Source organism: Eptatretus burgeri, chromosome 10 (genome assembly GCF_056783735.1).
Source record: "Eptatretus burgeri isolate ZD-2024b chromosome 10, Ebu_testis_v1, whole genome shotgun sequence".
Taxonomy (NCBI): Eukaryota; Metazoa; Chordata; class Myxini; order Myxiniformes; family Myxinidae; genus Eptatretus; species Eptatretus burgeri.
This window is the reverse complement of record NC_140970.1, coordinates 43202691-43225133: the sequence shown is the minus strand read 5'-3', so window position 1 is coordinate 43225133 and position 22443 is coordinate 43202691. Positions and strand designations below refer to the sequence as shown.

Below are 22443 nucleotides of genomic sequence, written 5' to 3'. Positions count from 1 at the left end.
GACATCTTCGACATGGGTTTTTTTTTTTAACAACTAAAATGGCCGCCAGTCGAGGATTCTTTTTCAATCGCTACATTTGATGCCAGATAGGCCCATCTACATTTGATGGATGCTTTTTCCAGGAAGTCTTTTTGGTTGGTGGAGACACCTAATCAGTGGTATATTCCTGCTGCAGCAGTGATTCAATGGGGAGACACTGTACACGGTTGGATGTCCATCATCTAGTTCATAAACTGAGCTGACAGGATGGCCGAGAGGTACCAACCCAGCTATAAACTATCATCCCGGTGTTTCACTGGCCGGGTGATTCATCAATATGTGTGCAGTCCCTCGGAAGGACATTGAACTGGGCATCCAATTTGCCAGCATTATTTGGTGGATGTTAAAAATTCCATGGTGTCCTTCGCGAAGAGTAGCCGAGCTATCACCAGCACCCTGGCCAAATTCTATATTCTTACTCTTACGAACAGAGGGCACTACATCAGTGGCACAGCTTCCACGCCCTCAGCCAATAATGAAACCCTGCAGCCCTGAGTTGCATATGAAATACGAAGAAGAGGTTCAACAATAAACCTCCATGTTTGAGTCGAACCATAAATGTATAAAGTACATCGACCATCACCTGGAGATGGTAGATCTTTAGAATTGGCATTCCATTCCATCTCTGCCAGTGGATCTTGTTAACGCTGTCCAAAATGGTAAGGGCATCCAAAAGATGGCCACCTTGCCTCTGTGCCTCCAGTACGACTTGCACTGCCTGTGATAAGCACACACTAACAACAAACTCAATTGTTTCTTCCATAAGTCATAACAGATTGTTGAACATATTAATATAAAGGATCACTCCATTCATTACAATGTTTGTATATAATGTGCATTTATAACCTAGTACAGCATTAGTATTTCCACGTAAAACATTTATGCATGTACAAACTGATTAATTCATTTCTGTCTCGTTGCAAAAGCATTTCAATTTTTGTTGTTGTTTCATATGCAGCCTGTGACTACTGGTTGCATCATTTCTGGAAGCGCAGCTGTGCCACTAATGCTGTGCCCTGTTACGAGTAAACTGGTACTCATTTTGCCAACCTCTGACGAATGAGAAGCTGAGTCAACCCACCTGGTGTTATTTCAATGGTTTTAACAGGGGCTCAAACTCAAGGCCTTAAGATCTCAAGCCAACCACCTCAACCATTAATCTCACACCAGGCTTGTTTCTATTGTAATTTGCTCCTTAAAAAGAGAATGTCATTTTAAGGCCTTATCAATTAATCTGCGCATTCCGTAATCATTTATATATCAAAATATATTAATTTACGAGCAGAGCCTACCCATTGCTTTGCTGATGGACTAATTAGTCGTTGTATTTGCCAAAACTTTTGGGTGAGAAGAAGAAGGAAAGGAAGACAAATTTACCCATGCATAGAGTGCTTTAACCCCTCACCCCATGCCAACACCCCCCCCACTCCCCGTTCTCATGTCCTGCTCCCCCCCCACACCCCAAACCCCCTTGTTTTACTGATGGACCAATTAGTCGTCGTATTTGCCAAAACTTTTGGGTGAGAAGTAGAAGGAAAGGAAGACATATTTACCCATGCATAGGGTGCTTTAACCCCTCACCCTCACTCCAAGTACCCCCACCGCTCCCCGTCCCCGTCCTCACGTCCCACTCCCCCACATTTACCCATGCGCAGAGAGTTTTAACCTCAGCTTTGCCCGGGTAAAAAAAAAAGGAAATTGTAATACCCTCTGCCAACACCACCAAGTGGCGCGACACAGTACACATTTACAGAGAGAACTTACACCCCCACCCCACCCCCCACAGCCCCACATGAGACCGCGGCCACATAGCCTATGTTATCCCCCACACAAAGTTGTATTTGTACCCCGAGCTTGGAGTTTGTAACTTAAAAAATGTGGCTGTGCATAAGGAACGTAGAGACGGAGAGAGAATTGCGTATATGTATATGTATATGTATATGTATATATATATGTATATGTATATATATATATATATATATATATATATATATATATATATATATATATATATATATATATATATATATATATATATATATATATATATATATATATATATATATATATATATATATACACCTGGTGTTGGCGCAGTGGTTAGGGCAGCGGCTTGGGATCCAAAAGGTCCTGAGTTCAAGCCCCGTTGGACCACTGAATTAATACACCAGGGGGTTGACTCAGCCTGTCATCCTTCCGAGGTCGGCGAAATGAGTACTAGTGTACTGGGCCGGTGTATACCCCGGTTAAAATAGGTGTACCATATCCCTGTGTCGTAAGAGGCGACCAGGGTTGCGTCAGGAAGGGAATCTGGCGTAAAACATGTGCCAAATCACTATGCGGATCATACGGATGATCCGCTGTGGCGACCCCTAACGGGAGCAGCCGAAAGAAGAAGAAGAAGAATATATATATATATATATATATATATATATATATATATATATATATATATATATATATATATACATATACATATATATATATATATATATATATATATATATATATATATATATATATATATATATATATATATATATATATATATATATACATATGGAGGTTAAATTGCAAAATTGTAGAAACAGAATAAAAAGAAAAGGAAGAATTTTATTTGAATGGAAATTTAATCACAAATTTAGTTGTCCATTGAAAACCACCCTAATTTAATTGTAGACAGCAAAGTATAAACATAGGGTACAAAAGTGCAGGAACATTACAAGTCTAGACCAGAAAAGAAGCAAGAGAGAAGAAGAAAAAGAAGCAAAAGAAGAAAAAAATTAATTACACAAGCAGTAAAGTATCAACAAATGCAACCAAAAATTACAGGTAAGAAGAACAAGTCCAGGCCAAAGAAGGAAAAGAGAAAGAGAAAGGGGAAGAAGATGGAAAAGGGGAAGAAAAATAAACAGCAAAAGAAGAAGAGGAAAAAGATTTTCTTTTTTTGAAATGAGCAGAAAAGTATCAACAAAGGCAGCAATTTTCCCTTCGTTGATACTTTGGTCACAGGTCAAGGTCAACAAAAAGGAAGAATAAAAGTTTTATTGCATCACAAACTTTGAATAAAGTAGAACTTTGTAAATGCCATGTAAATACCAAAAGAAGTTGAGGAAGCTATAAGAGCAATGAAGAGTAGAAAAGCGGGAGGGCCGACGGGAGTTGTGGGAGATATGTTGAAGGCAGCGGGAAGTTGGGGTGTGAAGAGAGTGACAGAGACTTGTAATCTGGTGGTGAAAGAAGGCCGCATTCCAGTGGATTGGGAACTGAGTACCCTCGTCCCACTGTACAAGGGGAAAGGTGACCCTCTGGACTGTGGCTGGTATAGAGCAATAAAGTTATTGGAGCATGGAATGAAGGTATTGGAAAGGGTGTTTGAGAAGAGGATAAGGAAGAAAGTGAAGATTGATGAAATGCAGTTTGGATTCATGCCAGGAAGAGGAACGACAGATGTGATTTTTATTGTAAGGCAGTTGCAGGAGAAGTACATGGAGAAGAGGAAGAAGTTGTTTTTTGGGTTTGTTGATCTGGAGAAAGCATTTGATAGGGTTCCACACGAAGTAATGACTTGTGCATTGAGGAAGTTAGGAGTGGAGGAAATGGTTGATCAGTAGTGAAGGCAATGTACGAGAGAGCGTGCACAGCTGTAAGGATGAATAACGGGAACAGTGGTGAGTTTCGAAGGTAGGAGTGCATCAGGGGTCGTTACTTAGTCCACTACTATTTGTAGTTGTGATGGAGGTGCTGGCTTTGAGTACAATGGAGGGTTTACCGTGGGAGTTGTTGTATGCAGATCATCTGGTGTTGATTGCAGAGAGTATGGATGGACTGAAGTAGAAGATGAATAAATGGAAGGAATGTATGGAGGCAAAAGGTTTGAAGGTGAATATCGGAAAGGCGAAGGTGATGGTAAGTGGTAAAGCATGTGGTGAGGTAGAAAGAACTAGGAAGTGGCCGTGTGCTGTGTACAGAAAGGGTGTCGGAGTGAACTCCATTCAATGTACAATGTGCGCTGAGTGGGTTCATCGAAAATGTAGAGGTGTGAGAGGGTCATTAACCAGTGTGGTAGCTACATTCTACAAGCTACAAGTGTAAGGTGTGCATAGAGGGAGTTGCAGATGGAGGAAATGTTGAGTTGACTCTTGGAGACGGCATGAAGTTGGAAGGTGTGAAAACATTTTGCTATCTAGGAGACATGCTGAATGGAGAAGGTGGATCAGATTTGGCAACAGTTACTGGAGTGAGATGTGCATGGAAAAAGTTTTGGGAACTGAGTGGAGTGTTGATGAAGAGGGGAGTGTCGTTGAGGTTGAAGGAAAAGGTGTATGCTACATGTGTGAGAAGTGCTATAATTTATGGGAGCGAGACATGGGTAATGAATGTCGAGCAGCGACGAAGGCTTGGAAAGGGAGGAAATGCGAATGGTCCAGTGGATGTGCAAAATATCATTGAGAGAGAGGAAGACAAATGATGGGAATAGAGCCTGTGATGGATGTTGTGAAGAGAAACAGGTTGAGGTGGTTGGGTCATGTGTTGGGGAAGGATGAAAGTGACTGGGTAAGAAGAGTGATGGAAATGAATGTAGAAGGAAATAGGGGATGGGGAAGACTGAGAAAGACTTGGCTAATGGTGGTAGAAGAAGAAATGCGGGAAAGGGGGTTAACCAGGGGAGATGCAGAAAACGGGGCAAAGTGGCGAAGATTGTCATGGGGCCTGCAAGGTTAACTCCCGCTATAGCAGGGAAAATGGCCTTAAAAATAATTATTGTTGTTTGTAAATGCCATTAACAGATGTCAAATATACAGGGTGTTCCAAAAGTGGAGTTGTGATTTCGATTTTGAATATTTTGTAAATGCTAATGCCCAACAATGGGACTTTTTCCCCCCCAGATTGATGCTTTAACCATGGAGATTTACCATGAAAAGATGGACAGATCAAGAACGTGCTGCAAGTGTTGAACCGTACTTTACAAATGGAAATTAAATTGTTCAAGCACAGTGAGCCTACAGACAGATCACTTCACCATTTTTTGGACACCCTGTACAACGGTATAAAGTGCGACAGCCACTCATCCTACCTCCAATGGTAAAATGTTTGGGCTTTAAGGTTGAGCATTAGAGTTTGAAGATTTTTTTCAATCCTTGGATCTCGTTCCGTAATTATTTGTCCGGGCCATTCTTTGGGCAGCCATTCCCTCACGATTTCTTTCACAAAAGGCACCAACCAGATCCGCTGATACCGAGCCCCATGTTTTACAAGCAGCATCACATTGGGGCTCTCAAGGCAGAGCAGCGAAACATTAATGGATTCTGCGGAAGAGAGAAAAAAAAAGCCTCACACAAATATACACAAATAGGTACGAAAAGCAAATTGACAAAATGAACCTGTTACTTAGTCACACGAATAACAAGTTAAACTGAAGAGTTCATAGGACATGATATCCCACATAGCTTTCAAGTAAAATCCATCAATTTTAATAAAATAATGATTTTAAAGATTATTTTTAAAGTCTTAAAGGTTTAACTTCAAAGTAAAAAAAAAAAAAGTTAAGTGCTACACCACATTTCTATCCTCAATAACTACCACCCATTCCCTCCTCCTTCCAAATTTCCAGTTTTCCCTCTTGAGAGTTTCCATCAGTATCTATCTTGTCCATCCCATGCATCCTTCTGTATCCATATTGTTCACTTCAGGCATCCCTATACATCCTCTCCTGCCCCCCCCCCACACGTCCTTCCCCACACCCATTGTTGTCCAAGTCTGCCTCTGTCTTAGTCTTCAACTCTGCTGTTGGTGTTTTCCCCTCTCTCAACTGTTCCTTTTGTTCTGATCCATTCAGTGTACTTGGACTAACTCTTCCATGAACCTCGACGACACACAAAAAAATCACTCTTATGCACTGTAATAAGACGATGTTGTCACAGTATAGGAGGATAGAGGCCTTATTGATCACCATCGAATGCAGCGTCAACCAGCATCTTCTTCGCCCCGATCTTCTCACATGTCACGCCACTCTCATGCTATATATCGATTATATAGCATAGTTATTGGAAGTATTACGAAGCCAATTTGTGTTCTACACTGTTAAAGTATTTAATCCAATTTAAATAAAGGGTTAAAGAGGTTTAAAGGCATGCAAATAAATTAATTCCAGGTATAACCGCATCACCCGATCGAACGTTACATTAGTTGTTCATGCCTGTTGTTTGTGTCCTTTATAACGTTCTTAAAAATAGTAAGTTTCCTGTCTGGAATGATTTTCAATATTGTTTGACTGCTGGGAAAGCAGAAAGAGGAAAAATATTATTTCACTCCTCTCTGAGCACGCGTGATCGCGGGACGAATTCAAAGCCAAAGTATGGTAAAATGGCAAAGTTGTCTTCCAATTCATGTTCTGATTTGTGTTGAAATGAGCTGTTCCTTGATCATAAACTGACAGTCATAAAGCAATAAGACAGACGGATGGACGGACATGAACCAATTACTTAACCCCACTTTTTGCTTCATGTGTGCGGGGTAACTATGAGAAAATTCAACAACAACTAAAAGGTTAATGAGGTTGTTAACTTGAGTCGCACTATGTTTACGGAACAAAAGTGGAGCCTTGAAGGCCTTCATGGACCAGGCAGAAAAGTTTTACTTGCGTATCATTACTCTGATGTCATATTAGTGTGGGGCCATCAATTTATTATGTATGCAAACAGGGTAGAATTTTTTTTTTACCCCCCCTCACATGTTTCATACATGCCATTTACCTTCCCTTTTATTTATACCTTCCCACAATGTTTACCTTCTCTCCAAACTGCTGTCACACTCTCATAACCTCTCTCTCTCTCTCTCTCTCTCTCTCTCTCTCTCTCTCTCTCTCTCTCTCTCTCTCTCTCTCTCTCTCTCTCTCTCTCTCTCTCTCTCTCTCTCTCTCTCTCTCTCTCTCTCTCTCTCTCTCTCTCTCTCTCTCTCTCTCTCTCTCTCTCTCTCTCTCTCTCTCTCTCTCTCTCTCTCTCTCTCTCTCTCTCTCTCTCTCTCTCTCTCTCTCTCTCTCTCTCTCTCTCTCTCTCTCTCTCTCTCTCTCTCTCTCTCTCTCTCTCTCTCTCTCTCTCTCTCTCTCTCTCTCTCTCTCTCTCTCTCTCTCTCTCTCTCTCTCTCTCTCTCTCTCTCTCTCTCTCTCTCTCTCTCTCTCTCTCTCTCTCTCTCTCTCTCTCTCTCTCTCTCTCTCTCTCTCTCTCTCACAACATCCATCCTCCCAAACCTTTTGTCTATTTAGTTGCTCCCTTTGCACCCTTAATGTATATGCAGTAAACCCTTAAATATTGCAGGGGTTTCGTTCCTGGAAAATGCCACAATATTTAAAACCATGATAGTAAAAACTAATTTCCTATGGGAATAAGTGGGTTAGGTTCCTGGGCTTCGCAAAAATATAGAGGAAGGTCGGCAGCAGCAAAAAATAAACACATCACAATTGAAATAAACATGAAAAATAAATATAAATCGGCTTTACGATGAAGTATCCTGCTGTTTTGAATCAGATTAAACATTCAAAAGTGATTAAACTTGCCCCTCACCCAAACCATTCCTCCTGTATTAATCTCTAAAATTGTTTTCCTTTGTAATCTGTTGATGCGTTTCTTTTATAAATTGTTCTACAGTTCCATAAACCAGCAAATAAGTAAAACAAGAAGGGCACTCAGTGGAGTGCATACCTCAGCCATGCAATGCCTGATCCACGAGAACATATTGGGCCCAATACATTTTAAAAATATCATTCTACATATTGTTTTTGGCCCTTATCTCTCAATGGTGAATAATCACTTAAAAAATTCTAATAGCCAGATCCGGATCTTCACCAAAATCTAATCAGTTCGTCCTTGTCACACATTGGACATGTGCACAAATTTCATCCGGATCTATCCACAACCTTTTGAGATATCCTGCACACAAACAAACAGACAAACAGACAGACAGAAAGGGGTGAAAACATAACCTCCTTCATGTTCGGTGGTGGAGGTAATTAAAAGAGTAATTTTTGTTTCTCGTTTTGCACTTTGCTGCCATTACATTATTAACTGGAGGGGCAGCACTCGGTAGAGTGCAAAACCTCCACCGCCAATACTGCTGGGTCACTCAAGTGAACCTGATATCCTATTCATTCAATTTGACGTCAACAGTGCTCACAGAGTTATAGTTTGCAACTTTCCCTTTTACTTTTAACTTTTACATACTCAATTCATTCGTCATAATTAGATTCCTTGAGACAGAAATTGATTTTACGTGGGTATATCCACCTGAAGTTCCAAAATCAGCCGCAATTATAATTTTGGCATTTTTTTTGTTGGAAATCACTTATAACATGTAGAAATGCAAAAAAAACACGAAATTTTGTTGAAAAAAAAGTTGCAAAAAAAATTTTTTTTTTCTAAATTTTTTTTTGGGGGGGGGGGGGTGGGGTCGGAAATCGCTTAAAACATGTAGAAATGCAAAAATAAAAAATTCAAAGAATTTTTCAAAATGCCCGCCATAGCGGCCATATTGGATTTTGGACCGAGTCCAAAATCTAATGGCATGATCCTTGGACCATACCTAATCCCCCCACCAAGTTTCGTCAAAATCCGTCGAGGAGTTTTACCGTAATACTGTTCACAAACAAACTAGAAAGGGGTGAAAACAGTAACCTCCATCCATCTTCGAAGATGGCGGAGGTTAATTAGAGATTAAAATCAACATAAAAGCCTGTATATGAAAGATTGAGACATTTCATTTGGAGTTTAGAGCATTTGGCGAATGAAGTATCATGACAAACAAACAGTCAGCGTACTGTAGGGGATGATTCTATTCTGTTCGCAGAAGCCGACAGCATCCTTGAGTCGAACCCGAAGCAGGTCAATGATCCGACCTGGAATGATGTGGGCCGTACATCCATCCCCGGTGCTGTGGATCCTGCAGACGGCGAGTACAGCCAGCACACCTCATTATCAATGACTTCCAGGGCCAATGTTGCCTCGCACCGAACCATGCATATAATAGTGCAACTGCGCAAATAAATGGCTGTACACATCAATGACGTGTACATTTGAAGAAACCCAACTTATCGGACAAATTTGAGCTGAAACACTCACACAGAGTCGTGGTTGGCGTGCTCTTTTCCACGTGAAACGGTTGTTTTCAGTGACTGCAAGGCCCCTGATTCGGAGCACATTGGGTCATGAGGCTCGAAGTCCTTCAGGCTCAGGTAGCATTCTGTGGCATCTTTTGGCTCCACGTGCTTATAGCCATTCAACTCGTACAGATGTGGTGAATGAGATGTTACCATGGCAACCATGCCACTTAGGGATACAGGCACGGTGAGGTGGAGCTCTGTGAGCTCCGGCCTTGTCACCAACGTCAGGTTGCCTGGCAGCCCGGTGGGTAGATGAGGCGTTGGAGGCAGGAAGCAGGGTTCTATCTCGGACACACGCTGCAATACCTGTGGCGGGGTTTGGAAGTAACTGCCATCAAAATTAACACTCATCTTATTGCTGGAGCCTATCTGTTTATTATGTTCACACTTTGGTGGAAAAGGTGAGGAGGATAAGGATACAATTGGTGCACACATGGTGCATGCATGGGCAGTGGGAACAGGAGGGATAGGGGGAGGGGTTAAACATAACATTCAATCATAATTTCTGATTTAATAAATAAATGGCACTCAGGCTTCAATCCTTCATTGAGGATTGCACAGTATCTTTGACACCATCGTATTTAGAACAATCTCATTGACCATATTAACTATAAACACAATTGTTAACCATTTGATATCACATTTAATGAAGGCTCTTCCCCTTCATCCACCAATACTCCCCCTTTCCCCTTTTCCCTTTCTTCTTTTCCCCATGTTTTCTCACATTTTATTCTGTGGAGGAGAACTGTACCTGCATCTGCAGATGGGCCTTTGTCTACTGTAAATTGATGATATTTGGAACACAACTACCTGAGCAACCTTTTAAACAGTTCAGTCATTCAAACTCCTGGGTCTCATGATCAATCATGATCTTTATTGGGCAAACCACATTTCAAAGTTTGCCTCCAACGGCAGCCGCCGACTGGGCATCCTCCGTTGTACAAAGTCCTTCCTTGGCACACCTGAACTCCTATCCACCTATAAAGCCTTCATCTGCAGCTTTATGGAGTACTGCTCTCCCTTCTGGGCTGATCACCTCTGGACTGGCTGATTCTCCTCTGAACTGGCTGACTCCCCTCTGAACTGGCTGACTCCCCTCTGAACTGGCTGACTCCCCTCTGAACTGGCTGACTCCCCTCTGAACTGGCTGACTCCCCTCTGAACTGGCTGACTCCCCTCTGAACTGGCTGACTCCCCTCTGAACTGGCTGACTCCCCTCTGAACTGGCTGACTCCCCTCTGAACTGGCTGACTCCCCTCTGAACTGGCTGACTCCCCTCTGAACTGGCTGACTCCCCTATGAACTGGCTGACTCCCCTCCGAACTGGCTCACCTGCCTCGCATTTTGCTTAGCTTGACACCGTGGAAACAAAGGCCATAATAGTTATTGGAATCTCCCGCGTTGAAGCTGAGTCTATAGGCCGATCACTTTGCCATCGCAGACAGGTTAGTGGTCTCTCTGTATTCTACTGCCTCCTTTCTGGTCATGCAACCTCTGCTCTTTCAGTGCTTTGTCCTACCCAGGATGCTGCAGGGCTCACATGGTCCCCCATCAACCCCTACCAATATTCAGGAACTCTCTCATCCCCTTTTCTTGTCCAGATTGGACCCTAGCACCTTTTTTTTTTCTTCAAATAATGCACCATTTCTTCCCCCTAAAAAATATTTTGTATCCACAAATGTATTTCTTTGGTTTGTAGTGGAACAAAACAAAAAATCTGAATAAGTTTACTAAAACTTCACCTATTCCACGCAAAAATCCTAAAATGGCTTGGACAATATTATTGGCACCTTTTCGAAGGTGTTAAAAATAATTAGATTTCAAGCAGGTGATGCTCCTTCACTTTGGAATTGAACTCACCTGTGGTGAGTTGCAGGTGCCTGCAACATAAAAATCACTCATTCATCCAGTTTGAAGAGAGAATAGGAGTCATTCTGCTGTTTTGTGTCACTGTGTGAACTGCAATGTGCGTGGAGAAAAGAAAAAGAACAAGAGAATTGTCTGAGGAGATCAGACACAAGATTGTAGCCAAGCATGGACAATGAAAGTGCAAAGTCCTTCCTCGGCCCACCTGAGCTCCTGACCACATATAAAGCATTCGGCCGCAGCCTGATTGAGTACTGCTCTCTTCTCTGGGCTGGTGCTCCGACCTCACACCTGTCTTAGCCTCACGCTGTGGAAACCAAGGCATTTAGGAACATTGGTATCTGCTGCTGAGTCTTTGGGTCTCTCACTCCCTCACTCTATCACCCCAGGCAGGTTGGGGGTCTTTCTGTCTTCTTCCATCTCCTTTCCAGCCTGCCCCCCCCCTCCGGCTCTGTCTCTGATCTATCCCTCCATACTTCCGCAGGGCGCTCAAAATCCTCCAACAACCCCCTTCTGGTCTAACTACCAAAATCAAGAATCGCCGCTCACCTTCACTCTCTCATTCCTCTTTTTCCCCACCTCTGGAACAAAACTCCCACACTCTCTTCGATCCCATTCTTCCCTCCAGGTCTTCAAAACAGTTGTTCACCAGCATCTCTTATCTTCCCCCATCCAAAACCATGATCTTTTCTACCCCCATCAATCCACCCCAAACCCACCTCCAAGTTCCTTGGTTTTATTCCTGAAAGTCCCTATAGTACCATCTTGTTTACCCCGTGTTCCCCGCTCCATCCTGCTCCCTTCTACAGATCTCCTATTGTCGCTGTTCCCCACTGTTTTGTGCTTCCCTCTCCTGCTCCTCTTGTCTCTTGCTCCCTTTGTTTTACATTCTGTGTGTTAGCTCTTATACGAACGAGCCTTGACATTCTTTACAAAAAAGTCAAAAATATAAAAGAAGAAATGTCCTTTATCCCTTATAATTCTCCCTCTATTTTGGCCCTCCACCTTGCTGTTGGTGTGTCTTCACCAAACCCCCCTCTTTCAACTGTCTTTTTGTTCTGTTATGTACTGGTCTGTTCTGTGGTCTAGCACCTCCATGAGCCTTGACCCTGTGTGCAAAAACGAGAGGGGGGAGAGAGGGGGAAGATGGATAACACAGTAACCTTTAAGTAGGACTGTAGGAGGGTTGGGCTCAGTTGGGTCATTGGGGGTAGAAAAGTTCACCGATATGAATGGAAGAGGATAGGTGCTCAACTTTTTTTTAAACCTCTTGAGGAAAGAGTGTAATTGAACTGTCTCTGGGAGGCAGTTCCAAAAGAGGAGAAAGGAGGAAGAAATGAGTGGAGTGTGCAGTAAGTTTGGATTTTGGAAGTTTAATCAGGAGGGGGTTACTGGAAAAACAGGTGCATCTTGGAGGAGATCGCTGGGCCTGGAAGGCTGGGATAGCAGAGGGAGTTAGACCAAAATAGAGGTGGTAGGAAATAGAGAGGTCACTGACCTGTTTGTGATGTAAGAGCAACAGGCCTTTTACTTTGGCCTCATGGGGGGACGTGCCAATAATGTTGATGGCTTTAGATTCTGCAGTATGCAGGAGAGACACATGTGATTCTGGAGCCCCAGCCCATAGGAGAGAGCAGTACTCCTTTGAGGTACAGACAAAGACCTTGTTCTCTGTTAATAGTTTTGATTTTTCCAAGGAATAACTGGAAACGATGAAGGATGCCCAGTTTGTGACTGGTTTTGAATACCAGCTATGTTATATATTGGGCCCAGGTGAGGTCATGGGTGAATTTCAAGAGATTGAACCTCATCCAATGGCTCATCATGGAAATAGATAGGTGGATGTTTTTGACGATCTTTCAGGAGTGACTGGGATGTTAATCTGCTCTGTATCGTCAATAATAATGTCAGGAACTAGAGAGTTCATAGAACACCTTACTCCTTATTGGCTTGAGAAACAAAGACATGGGCAGAGTCTACAAATTTAATTGGTCATGATAAGCCTGGTGTTGGCTTAATGGTTGAGGTGGAGATCTTAGGGTATTGAGTTCAAGCGCCTGTTGTGTCGTTCAAATAACACCAGGTGGGTTGACTCGGCCTGTCATCCTTCCGAGGTCAGCAAAATGAGCACCATTTTACTGGTAACAGGGGCACTACATCAGCGGCACAGCCACACTTCCAGAAATAATGCAACCAGAAGCCAAAAGCTGCGTACGAGCAACTGCATTGATCATTATGACATAAAATACCATAATATTTTGTCCAAATACTGCGAAATGGAAAGGTTTTGAAGGTGCTAAAAGGTGATTTGTGCTCTTCAGTGTTCAAGTACATAATTATATTTCAATTAGATCAGAATTTTAATGTTTGTTGAAAAACAATTTCGGAAATTTACCACCGTTGATGTAGCATCTTTTACACTTTATTTAACATGTTACATTAGTTATTTGTTCATGCCTGTTGTTTGTGTCCTTTATGACATCCTCGAAAACAGTGTTTCCTGTTTGGAATGATTTTCAATTTTGTTTGACTGCCAGACAAGCAGACCGAGGTGGGGGGGGGGGGATATATATTGGTTTACGGAAAAATATTTTCACGAAAAAATTGGTTCACGAAAAAATATTTTCACGAAAAAAATAAGTGACCACTATATTCGTTATTGTTGTGTGTATGTCTGCCTTGTCTGTATGTATGTTTGTATGCCTGCCTGTATGTCTATCTGTCTGACCCGAGCATAGCTCCGTGGGTTTTGATCCGATCCTGATAAAATTTTGGTGGGCGGTTTATATCATGATCTCGTTGTGTTTTTCTGAGAATAGGCTTGGTGCGCCCATTATGGGCGGAGCCACGCCCAGAAAACATGTGTTTTTAGGGGTAGCCAATTTCAATTTGCATCTTCTCCTAGAGGGTTTGTCGAATCTGGCAGGGGTTTCGGTATTTGGTAAGCACAATGGCATCTGCATAGCCCCACGGCGCTCGATTTTTCATTTTCGTCAAAAGGTCACGAACTTAGAAAATTGCGAATTGTGTTTTTAGGGGGTAGCCAATTTCAATTTGCATCTTCTCTTAGGGGTTTGTTGAATCTGGCAGGGGTTTCGGTATTTGGTTAGCCCAATGGCACCCGCATAGCCCCACAGAGCTCGATTTTTCATTTTCGTCCCAAGGTCAAGGTCACAAGGTCACGAACTTAGAAAATTGCGAATTGTGTTTTTAGGGGGTAGCCAATTTCAATTTGCATCTTCTCTTAGGGGTTTGTCGAATCTGGCAGGGGTTTCGGTATTTGATTAGCCCAATGGCACCTGCATAGCCCCACAGAGCTCTATTTTTTTCATTTTCGTCCCAAGGTCAAGGTCACGAACTTAGAAAATTTCGAATTTTGACATAAAAATCGTACGACCTCCCAAACTTTGAGAGCTAGGATGACAATATTTTTTATGCTTAATCTTGAGGTCATTCCCCACCTAAAGTCTTAAAACCATTTTGCTCTATCTCGAACACCTTGCCCGTGGCGCCCCCTACAAGTTTGTTTTTACGCTGATTTCATCAAAGTACGGATAATCCGAGGAGTGCGCAATGCCATATAGCCTATATGACGTTATAATGTTCCAGCCAAAGTTTTGCACCAAAGGTCATAATCCTTGACCTTTGACCTTTAAAGTTCACAAAGGTCAAATTTTCAAAGTTGTGGGACTCGAACCGGGTTTTCGGCCTTCTTCGACGAACTAACTCCAATAAGCTATAGCACGTATCCTGTTTCCTTATTTTAATGTCCACAACATTGTTTTGTGACCTTTAAAGGTTATGCAAAGGTCAAATTTTTAAAGTTGTTGAACGAAACCGGGTTTTCGACATTTTGCAGCTACTGACCTGTCACTCGTACCACATCATGTTGATCATTTTTATAACTTGGTCAAACATTATCACATTGTCTCATCCTTGACTTCTGAAACAATCCACATCGTCAAATACTGCTCGTGAACCATCATCGTCCTCAGACTTGTGTATGTGTATGTATATATATGTATGTATATGTATGTATATGTATGTATATATATGTATGTATATATATATGTATGTATATGTATGTATGTATATATATATGTATGTATATATATATGTATGTATATGTATGTATATATATATATATATATATATATATATATATATATATATATATATATATATATATATATATATATATATATATTTTGCACCCATGTCTGAAGGAAGCGGTTCAGTTTGGGATCTCCTTCTCGTGATGCTAGGCAGCTGCAGCTTCCCTTTGTGTCAATTCAGCGTCTGCACTGCTTAAAATGTTTTTGACTGGTGGACACACCAAATATTGAAGCAGCCACACCGCATTAAAATTATCTCGCTCCATGTGAGATAATTGCGCATGCACAATCGGGAAGAATTCAGAGCCAAAGTACTGATAAACTGACCTTTGTGGACAGACACAGACAGACAGAAGTGAAACAATTCCTTAACTGCAATTTTTGCTTCGTGTGTAAGGGATAAATATGGCGGACTTATTGGCTTCTCCCCAGTCACACCATCTTGTTTACTTTCTCCCAATACTGCCCTATCTGTTCGTTGGTAAGTTAATGGATGGCCACTTTATATTTCCTCAATGTCATGGCCATTTCTAATGGTCTTGATCGAAGGTAGGATGCATTGTTTAATGGTGTGTTTTGGACATAGCCCCTATCGACAAAACAAAATATTTCAAGTGGAGTTGAAATCCATATGCAGATCAACTGAAGTACTCCACTGAATACAGAAACATGCATAATGTACAACTCTTTTTGAAAAATGTTCACAATAAATAGGAATAACGTCACACAATTATAGAAAGCAACAGGAACTTAATTGCCTACTCCAACAGAGAGGAATATTCCTTGACAGCCAAAATTCAAAATAAACCAATGTCACCCGCAGGGTGACCCGTATCTTGCCAAAAGGTGACTACTGTCACCTGATAGTTCAATCAGCTGGGTATCTGACATAGTGGACAGGGCGACCATGTCTTCAGCTGCCAGAATCCACTGAGAATGGGTCCAAAACCCAACGATTTCCATCCTAGGGTTCCTCTGAGTGTGAGAAGTATTCTGTGAATGTATTTCAGCTGAATGTATTCATGCTGGGACACAATTTTAGAGAGGTTGATGCATGGATAGTCTTCCAAAATCACACTCAAGAGTGAGAACATTTCCATCCATCCCTTTCGCTCTCTTATTCGAAGGTGTCTGAGTTTCTGCTTAAACCCTTCAATTTTGTCAGAAACCAAAACTACTCTACTGTTTCTTCCATGGATGTAAATATTCAGTTGGTTCAGCTGATCAAATATGTCTGATAGGAAGGCCAGTTTGGCACAAAAGTCCCCATCAAGGTAATGCTGTGCTTGGTAGGACTTTTTCTCATCAAGAAAGGCATACACTTCCTTTCTCAGTTCAAACCAGCGATTGAGCACCTGCCCTCTGGAAAGCCATTTTGCTTCACTGTGATACAAAGTTGCACATGTTCTGCCTCCATTATCTCACACAGTGCAGCAAAACATCTGGAATATACTGCATTCTTTTTCACACAATTAACCGTTTTCACAGCCACATCCATGACTTCATGGAGCTCTGGTGGCATCTTGTTCGAGGCCAGACTTTTGCAATGTAGGAAATATTGCATTCTCTTGGCCTCAAGTGCCCTCTCCTGGATCTGTTTCACGACACCACTATGTCTACTGGTCATTGACGCAACGCCATCTGAGCATACACTCACACAATTTTTCCAATCAGTCCCTTTTAAATGAAATAATTATTAAGACAGCAGAAGAACTCATCAGCCGTCATTCTGGTGGGAACCTCATCACAAAATCGCACATCTTTATTTAAACTACCATCCAAGCTGTATCTCACAAAAACCAGCAACAAAGCAGCATTGCTAACATCAGTGGATTCTTCCTACTGTATGGCAAAATATGGGCTTGTTTTGATTCTCTCCAAAAGCTGGCTTTCAAATGTTATCACTCGCATCAACTATTCTTCTACTTACAGTGTCATTCAACAGTGGGACGGTCTAAATTCTTAGCTAGCGCATCCCCCAGTAGCTCTTGGTACATATCCACTGTGCTGGATAGAATTAGCTTCTCTGCAGTGGTGAAAGCTTTCTTTCTTCGTGCTACGCAAGATGCCAGCACATAACTTGTCGTGAGCGTAGCTATTGATACCTGTTGCATTTGAAGTCCATCCCATTTACTTTGGAAGTATTCCTTTGGTTTTCCAACACACCCAGGGGCCAGGGCGTTTGGTTTGTGTCTGCAATTTGGATTGTTTCAGTGATTCGTTTGATAACACATCACCACATTACACACACTGTGCCCTCGGTTCTAACTCACCTGTCACTGTGAATCCAAAGTTGATGTACTCGGGGTCGTATTTTCTGATTATGCATTTCGCCACCTTTTTAGCAGCTCCTGGTCTTGCCACCATCATCGTTTTTTCTTTTCATGAAGCGGTCCATGTTTGCCAAAATAAAATATAGTGGCTACTCGTTTCGCGTGAAGACAAGATGCCCGAGATATTTGGATTCCAGATTAAGTCTTTTATTCGTAGGCCTCGGACCCACTCCCGAATGCGAAGTTCACAGCCCCATACTGGAAGCACCTTCGATCAGCCAAAGCTCAAGCGTATTTACATATTACATGTGTAAAGATAAAGTGATGTCTCCACAGTCTTACTTCACAGGTTGGTATGATCTCCATGGACCACTACTATGGGGTACCTTGCGGCCCACTGATGAGTTGGGACCTGCTGGTTGAGAATACCTGGTTTCGAGCATCCGCTTTGAGTCTGTTAGGTCAGTGGTCAAACCCCGGCAGAATCATACAAAAGACTTCATAAAAATATAAAAAGGTACGTACTGCTTTCTTTCTTGATGCTCATCATTTAAAAGGATAGAGTACAGACAAACCACGCTGGGAAGGCAATGGAAAACCACCTGGTATATAATCCTTGCCAAGAAACTGCTTTGGCAGCACCAATATTCTGTTATGCGTATGGTACATCAAAATCCCAAAAATATTCTCATTAAACGTGTGTTGAAAATTTCCTGACAAAAGCTGAAATGGTAAATAAAAAACAAGGACACATTTAAAAAACCCGACCGCATCATGCTGCACAATGGCGGACAGGCTAATAAGGCCTATCTCTACTCAATGTGACTTTGCCCTTTGACATTTTGACCAAATTATTAATTCTTCTCCATATTCTCATAATAAAAGTTTCTTGAAAATTTGATGACAAAAGCTCAAATATAAAAAAAGTTACGGCTTGGACAAATACGTACGCACGCACGCACGCACACACGACTTCTATTGGGATGCAAAAAAAACCCCACCTCATGTCAGAAAAGCTGTACACATATAGACACAACAAGGTATGTTGAGTAATCCACTGGCAGATCTGCAAAAACTTCAATATCCCAGTCCCACAAAACCCATGGAAACGCGAACCAAAAGCGATAATTGAGAGAAGGACATAATAGTCACATACGACCTGATAATCACATTAAGTGTGAACATAGAAAACAAACCATTGTGACCGGATATACACTAGTACTTAGGTATAAAAATTACCCCCAGGTGGGGGTGACGGTCATCTCTAAAATGTTTTTTTACTGTCATAATCGATGAACCATTGCCAGATATCTCCTAAAATGACAGACTAGATAGGTTTTGAAAATGGCGACTTTCACAACTTTTGTGACCGTGACCTTGACCCTGACCTCAAATCCAGGAAAAAATATGTCGTTGGGTATCACTCATCGACCTCTACCCACATACCAAATTTCATCAAGATCGGAAGTAAAAAGTTTTCTTTGTACCGGGAGGTGTTTTTGACCATCTTCCAGGTTACGTGGCGGCCAAACGGGACGGAAATTCAAAAATCTGTCCGGTTTGATACAAGATAATATTTTTTACTATCATAATCAATAAACAGTTGCCGAATATCTTGTAGAATGGAAGACTAGATAGGTTTTGAAAATGGCGATTTTTTTATGACTTACGTGACCTTGTGACCTTGACCCTGACCTTGAACCCGGACAAAAGTTATATCGTGCAACACTCATCGACCTCTACCCACATACTAAGTTTCATCGAGATCGGAAAGAAAAATTGTTGACGGACTGACGGACGGATGGACGGACGGACATTTGGTCCGGCTTTATTAGGTCATCTCGGTCGAGATGACCTAAAAAGGAAAAGAAGCCATTGTTAATTGAAGTTTCAGTACCCAGTGATTTTGGTCTTAATAGCACGGAAATCAAGAAATTGACCAAATATCATGACCTTAAGAATGAAGTGAAAAGATCCTGAAACCTGAAGAGCGTTAAAATTGTGCCAGTGATCATTTGAGCAACGGGAATTGGAACAACTCCAAAAAGATCCCACAAACCATCCCTGGAAACATCACCACAAACGAACTACAGTTGGAGTCTGCCCACGGCTCAGTGACGATCCTGAAAAGAGTCCTCAGAGCAAAACTCTGAGAACACAACTTAGCACATGAATCACAATCCTTCACCAAATTGAAGGTGGATACTTTGAGTCCTGGGAGCACTCTGTTCCACCTTCTGAAACCCAAATTATTGAGATAACAATCACAACACACACACACACACACACACACACACACACACACACACACACACACACACACACACACACACACACACACACACACACACACACACACACACACACACACACACACACGGATATTCCGTCTCCTGCTGCGCTGAGGACGGGATAATTAGCTCAAAGGAAAGGATGAAATAAGTAATGCACAAGTGAAGAAGGATACCGGTAAAAAATACCTTATTCATCAGGAGTATAATTTCCTCCATTTCTTTCAAAGTCTCGTCCTGTCTTAACTGCACTGTTTCCAGGTATCTTAGAAACCATTTTTCCTTTTCCGTTTCTACTGCCCACATGTTTCGATGAATTGGTGGACTGTCTTACGGACTAGTCCTGTACACCTGTTCGTCGAACTCGTGTGAATCCTGCTCTGAATCAGGATTTAGCATTCTAACTTACAAGCTCACCACACCCAGTAACACCTGGTTAACGTCATCAAGTGTCCCAGTAAGAAAAAAAAAAAAAATGAAACTCGCAAATAAACGACAGCTTACAAATTCGTTTTCACCGAAATTTGGAGTCGATAAACGTGTTTGGGGAGTCCTGGCTTTGTACTTAGACGCCATGCAAATACAAGTTTCCGACACGAGGCATGATGGATTTGGTGAAGTTGTCAAAATTCCAACAAGCATGTCAAACCTTGGGGCACAATTGAAGAATGTAGTCACTGCAAAAGCTTTGGTGATGACACGATTCAGGTTTTGTGTCATACATTGCCACGCCATGGGTCTGAATGGGGAAAAAAATTGGAAAAAGATTATTTTCACAAAATTCGAATTATTGTGACATATTTACAGACTTGATGGAATAAACAAAACTGTATATCCATCCATTGGGACCATACTTGATGCAGAGCATTGGTGCTGCTTAAGCAGTCTCCTCGGCTATTGGGCACAATCCTGGACGAGTAGCCTCTCCGACACAGGATACCAGAAAGCTGGTGCTCGTTTTGTCGACCTCAGAAGGATGACAGACAGAGTCAACCACACTTGGTATAAATTCAACAGCTGAGCTGGATTTGAACTTTGGATCCTAGGATCCCAAGCCCACCACCCTAACCATTCTAGGATTCCAAGCCCACCACCCAAACCATTCTAGGATCCCAAGCCTACCACCCTAACCATTCTAGGATTCCAAGCCCACCACCCTAACCATTCTAGGATTCCAAGCCCACCACCCTAACCATTCTAGGATTCCAAGCCCACCACCCTAACCATTCGAGGATCCTAAGCCCACCACCCTAACCATTCTAGGATCCCAACCCCACCGCCCTAACCATTCTAGGATTCCAAGCCCGCCACCATAACCATTCTAGGATTCCAAGCCCACCACCCAAACCATTATATCAGCACCAGGCAAATACTATATGTAACAACTTACATGTTTTACAATGTCTTGATGTTTTTCAATGCAAGGTTGCTCGGTTGTCATGTGATTTGCCTTTTTAAGGCCTACCTTATGCTTTGTTTCTATATGTATTCAGAACTTGCAGAGAGTTTACAGTTTGGTTTGAGGTTTACACTTCGAGTGGAGACTTTCTTGGGCCCCAACAGCAAAAAATTTTTTTCAAAGGTTAGCCATCATCGGAAAAGCTTTATGACAAGTATTTTAAGACCTCGATGGTTTAAATGATGTGGATTTTGTTGAACGTGGGAGAACCATCAATGCACAGTACGAGAATGATGATGATTATTTTTATTCTTTTTTCGTATGCAGCACACAGCTGCGAGTAGCATCGCGTCTGTGCCACTGATGCAGTGCCCCTGTAGGTTGGGGCAGGAATTTGGAATTTGACTAAGGTGTCAGCGATAGCCTAATCGACTCTTCTCGAAGAACACTGAGGGATCTTTAACGTCTACCAACGACAATGCTGGCAGACAGCATGCCCAGTATTAACATCCATTCAAGGGATGGCACACACATTGATGCGTTGCACTACCTGCAGTAACTATAATGACATTAAACACAATAAAGTAAGACATGTAATTGGCAGATGATGGACAGCTGGACCAGTATGTTGTTTCAGCAGTGGCGTACCTAATGTACGGCAGGTATGGCATATGCCCTAGGCGCCGCTTGAAGGAGGGGCACCACTGAGCAGGACTCGCTCTCTGTCAAGAATGGAATATTGAAGTTGAAAGATGTCAGAGACGAAATAAGCGAGTGGCTGATGAAAACTCTAGAGACTCTGGGTTAACAGCCAAGGAGGAAATGGAAAGAGTCATGAAGGGAACACTCGAGCATCTTCACAGAGAAATGGATGAAAGGTTCGCTCGTTTGCATGACACTGGCGCCAAGTTTGGGTTCCTCCTCGATGTCGAGGGACTGTGTTACGGCGCCGACAGCAACGACCTAAAGAAGTGCGAAAAATTGGGCGAATTGTACAGCTCTGATGTTGATGGACAGCAGCTATATGAAGAAATTTTGGATTGCAGAATGTTGTTATCAAGTCGGGACAGCATGAGAATATCAAGACCTGAAGGGCTTCTCAAATTTATTGTTCAGTATGGAGATGAGAGCGCCTTCCCTGATCTTCGCATTGCTATTCAGATAATGCTACACATCACAGTTTCCATCGCCAACTGTGAAAGATAATTCAGCAAGTTAAAACTAATACTTTCATATTTGAGAACCTCCATGGGTCAAGGCAGACTCTGTGATCTTGCTCTGCTGAGTGTAGAAAGAGAAGAAATTG

General features: G+C 42.1%; 1 protein-coding gene across 1 annotated transcript in view; it reads right to left on the bottom strand.

The window, feature by feature from the left end:
• MAB21L4 (mab-21 like 4) overlaps window positions 1-20145 on the bottom strand; it is a 32123-nt gene extending 11978 nt beyond the window's left edge. Inside the window, exons 1-5 of the mRNA XM_085898040.1 lie at window positions 19928-20145; window positions 9153-9499; window positions 8852-8973; window positions 5117-5348; window positions 623-773 (exon numbers count right to left, since the gene is read on the bottom strand). Coding sequence (XP_085754166.1) covers window positions 623-773; window positions 5117-5348; window positions 8852-8973; window positions 9153-9499; window positions 19928-20044 — 969 coding nt within the window. The 5' untranslated portion in view covers window positions 20045-20145. The remainder of the gene's footprint in view (window positions 1-622; window positions 774-5116; window positions 5349-8851; window positions 8974-9152; window positions 9500-19927) is intronic.
• Between the last annotated feature and the right edge of the window lie 2298 nt (window positions 20146-22443).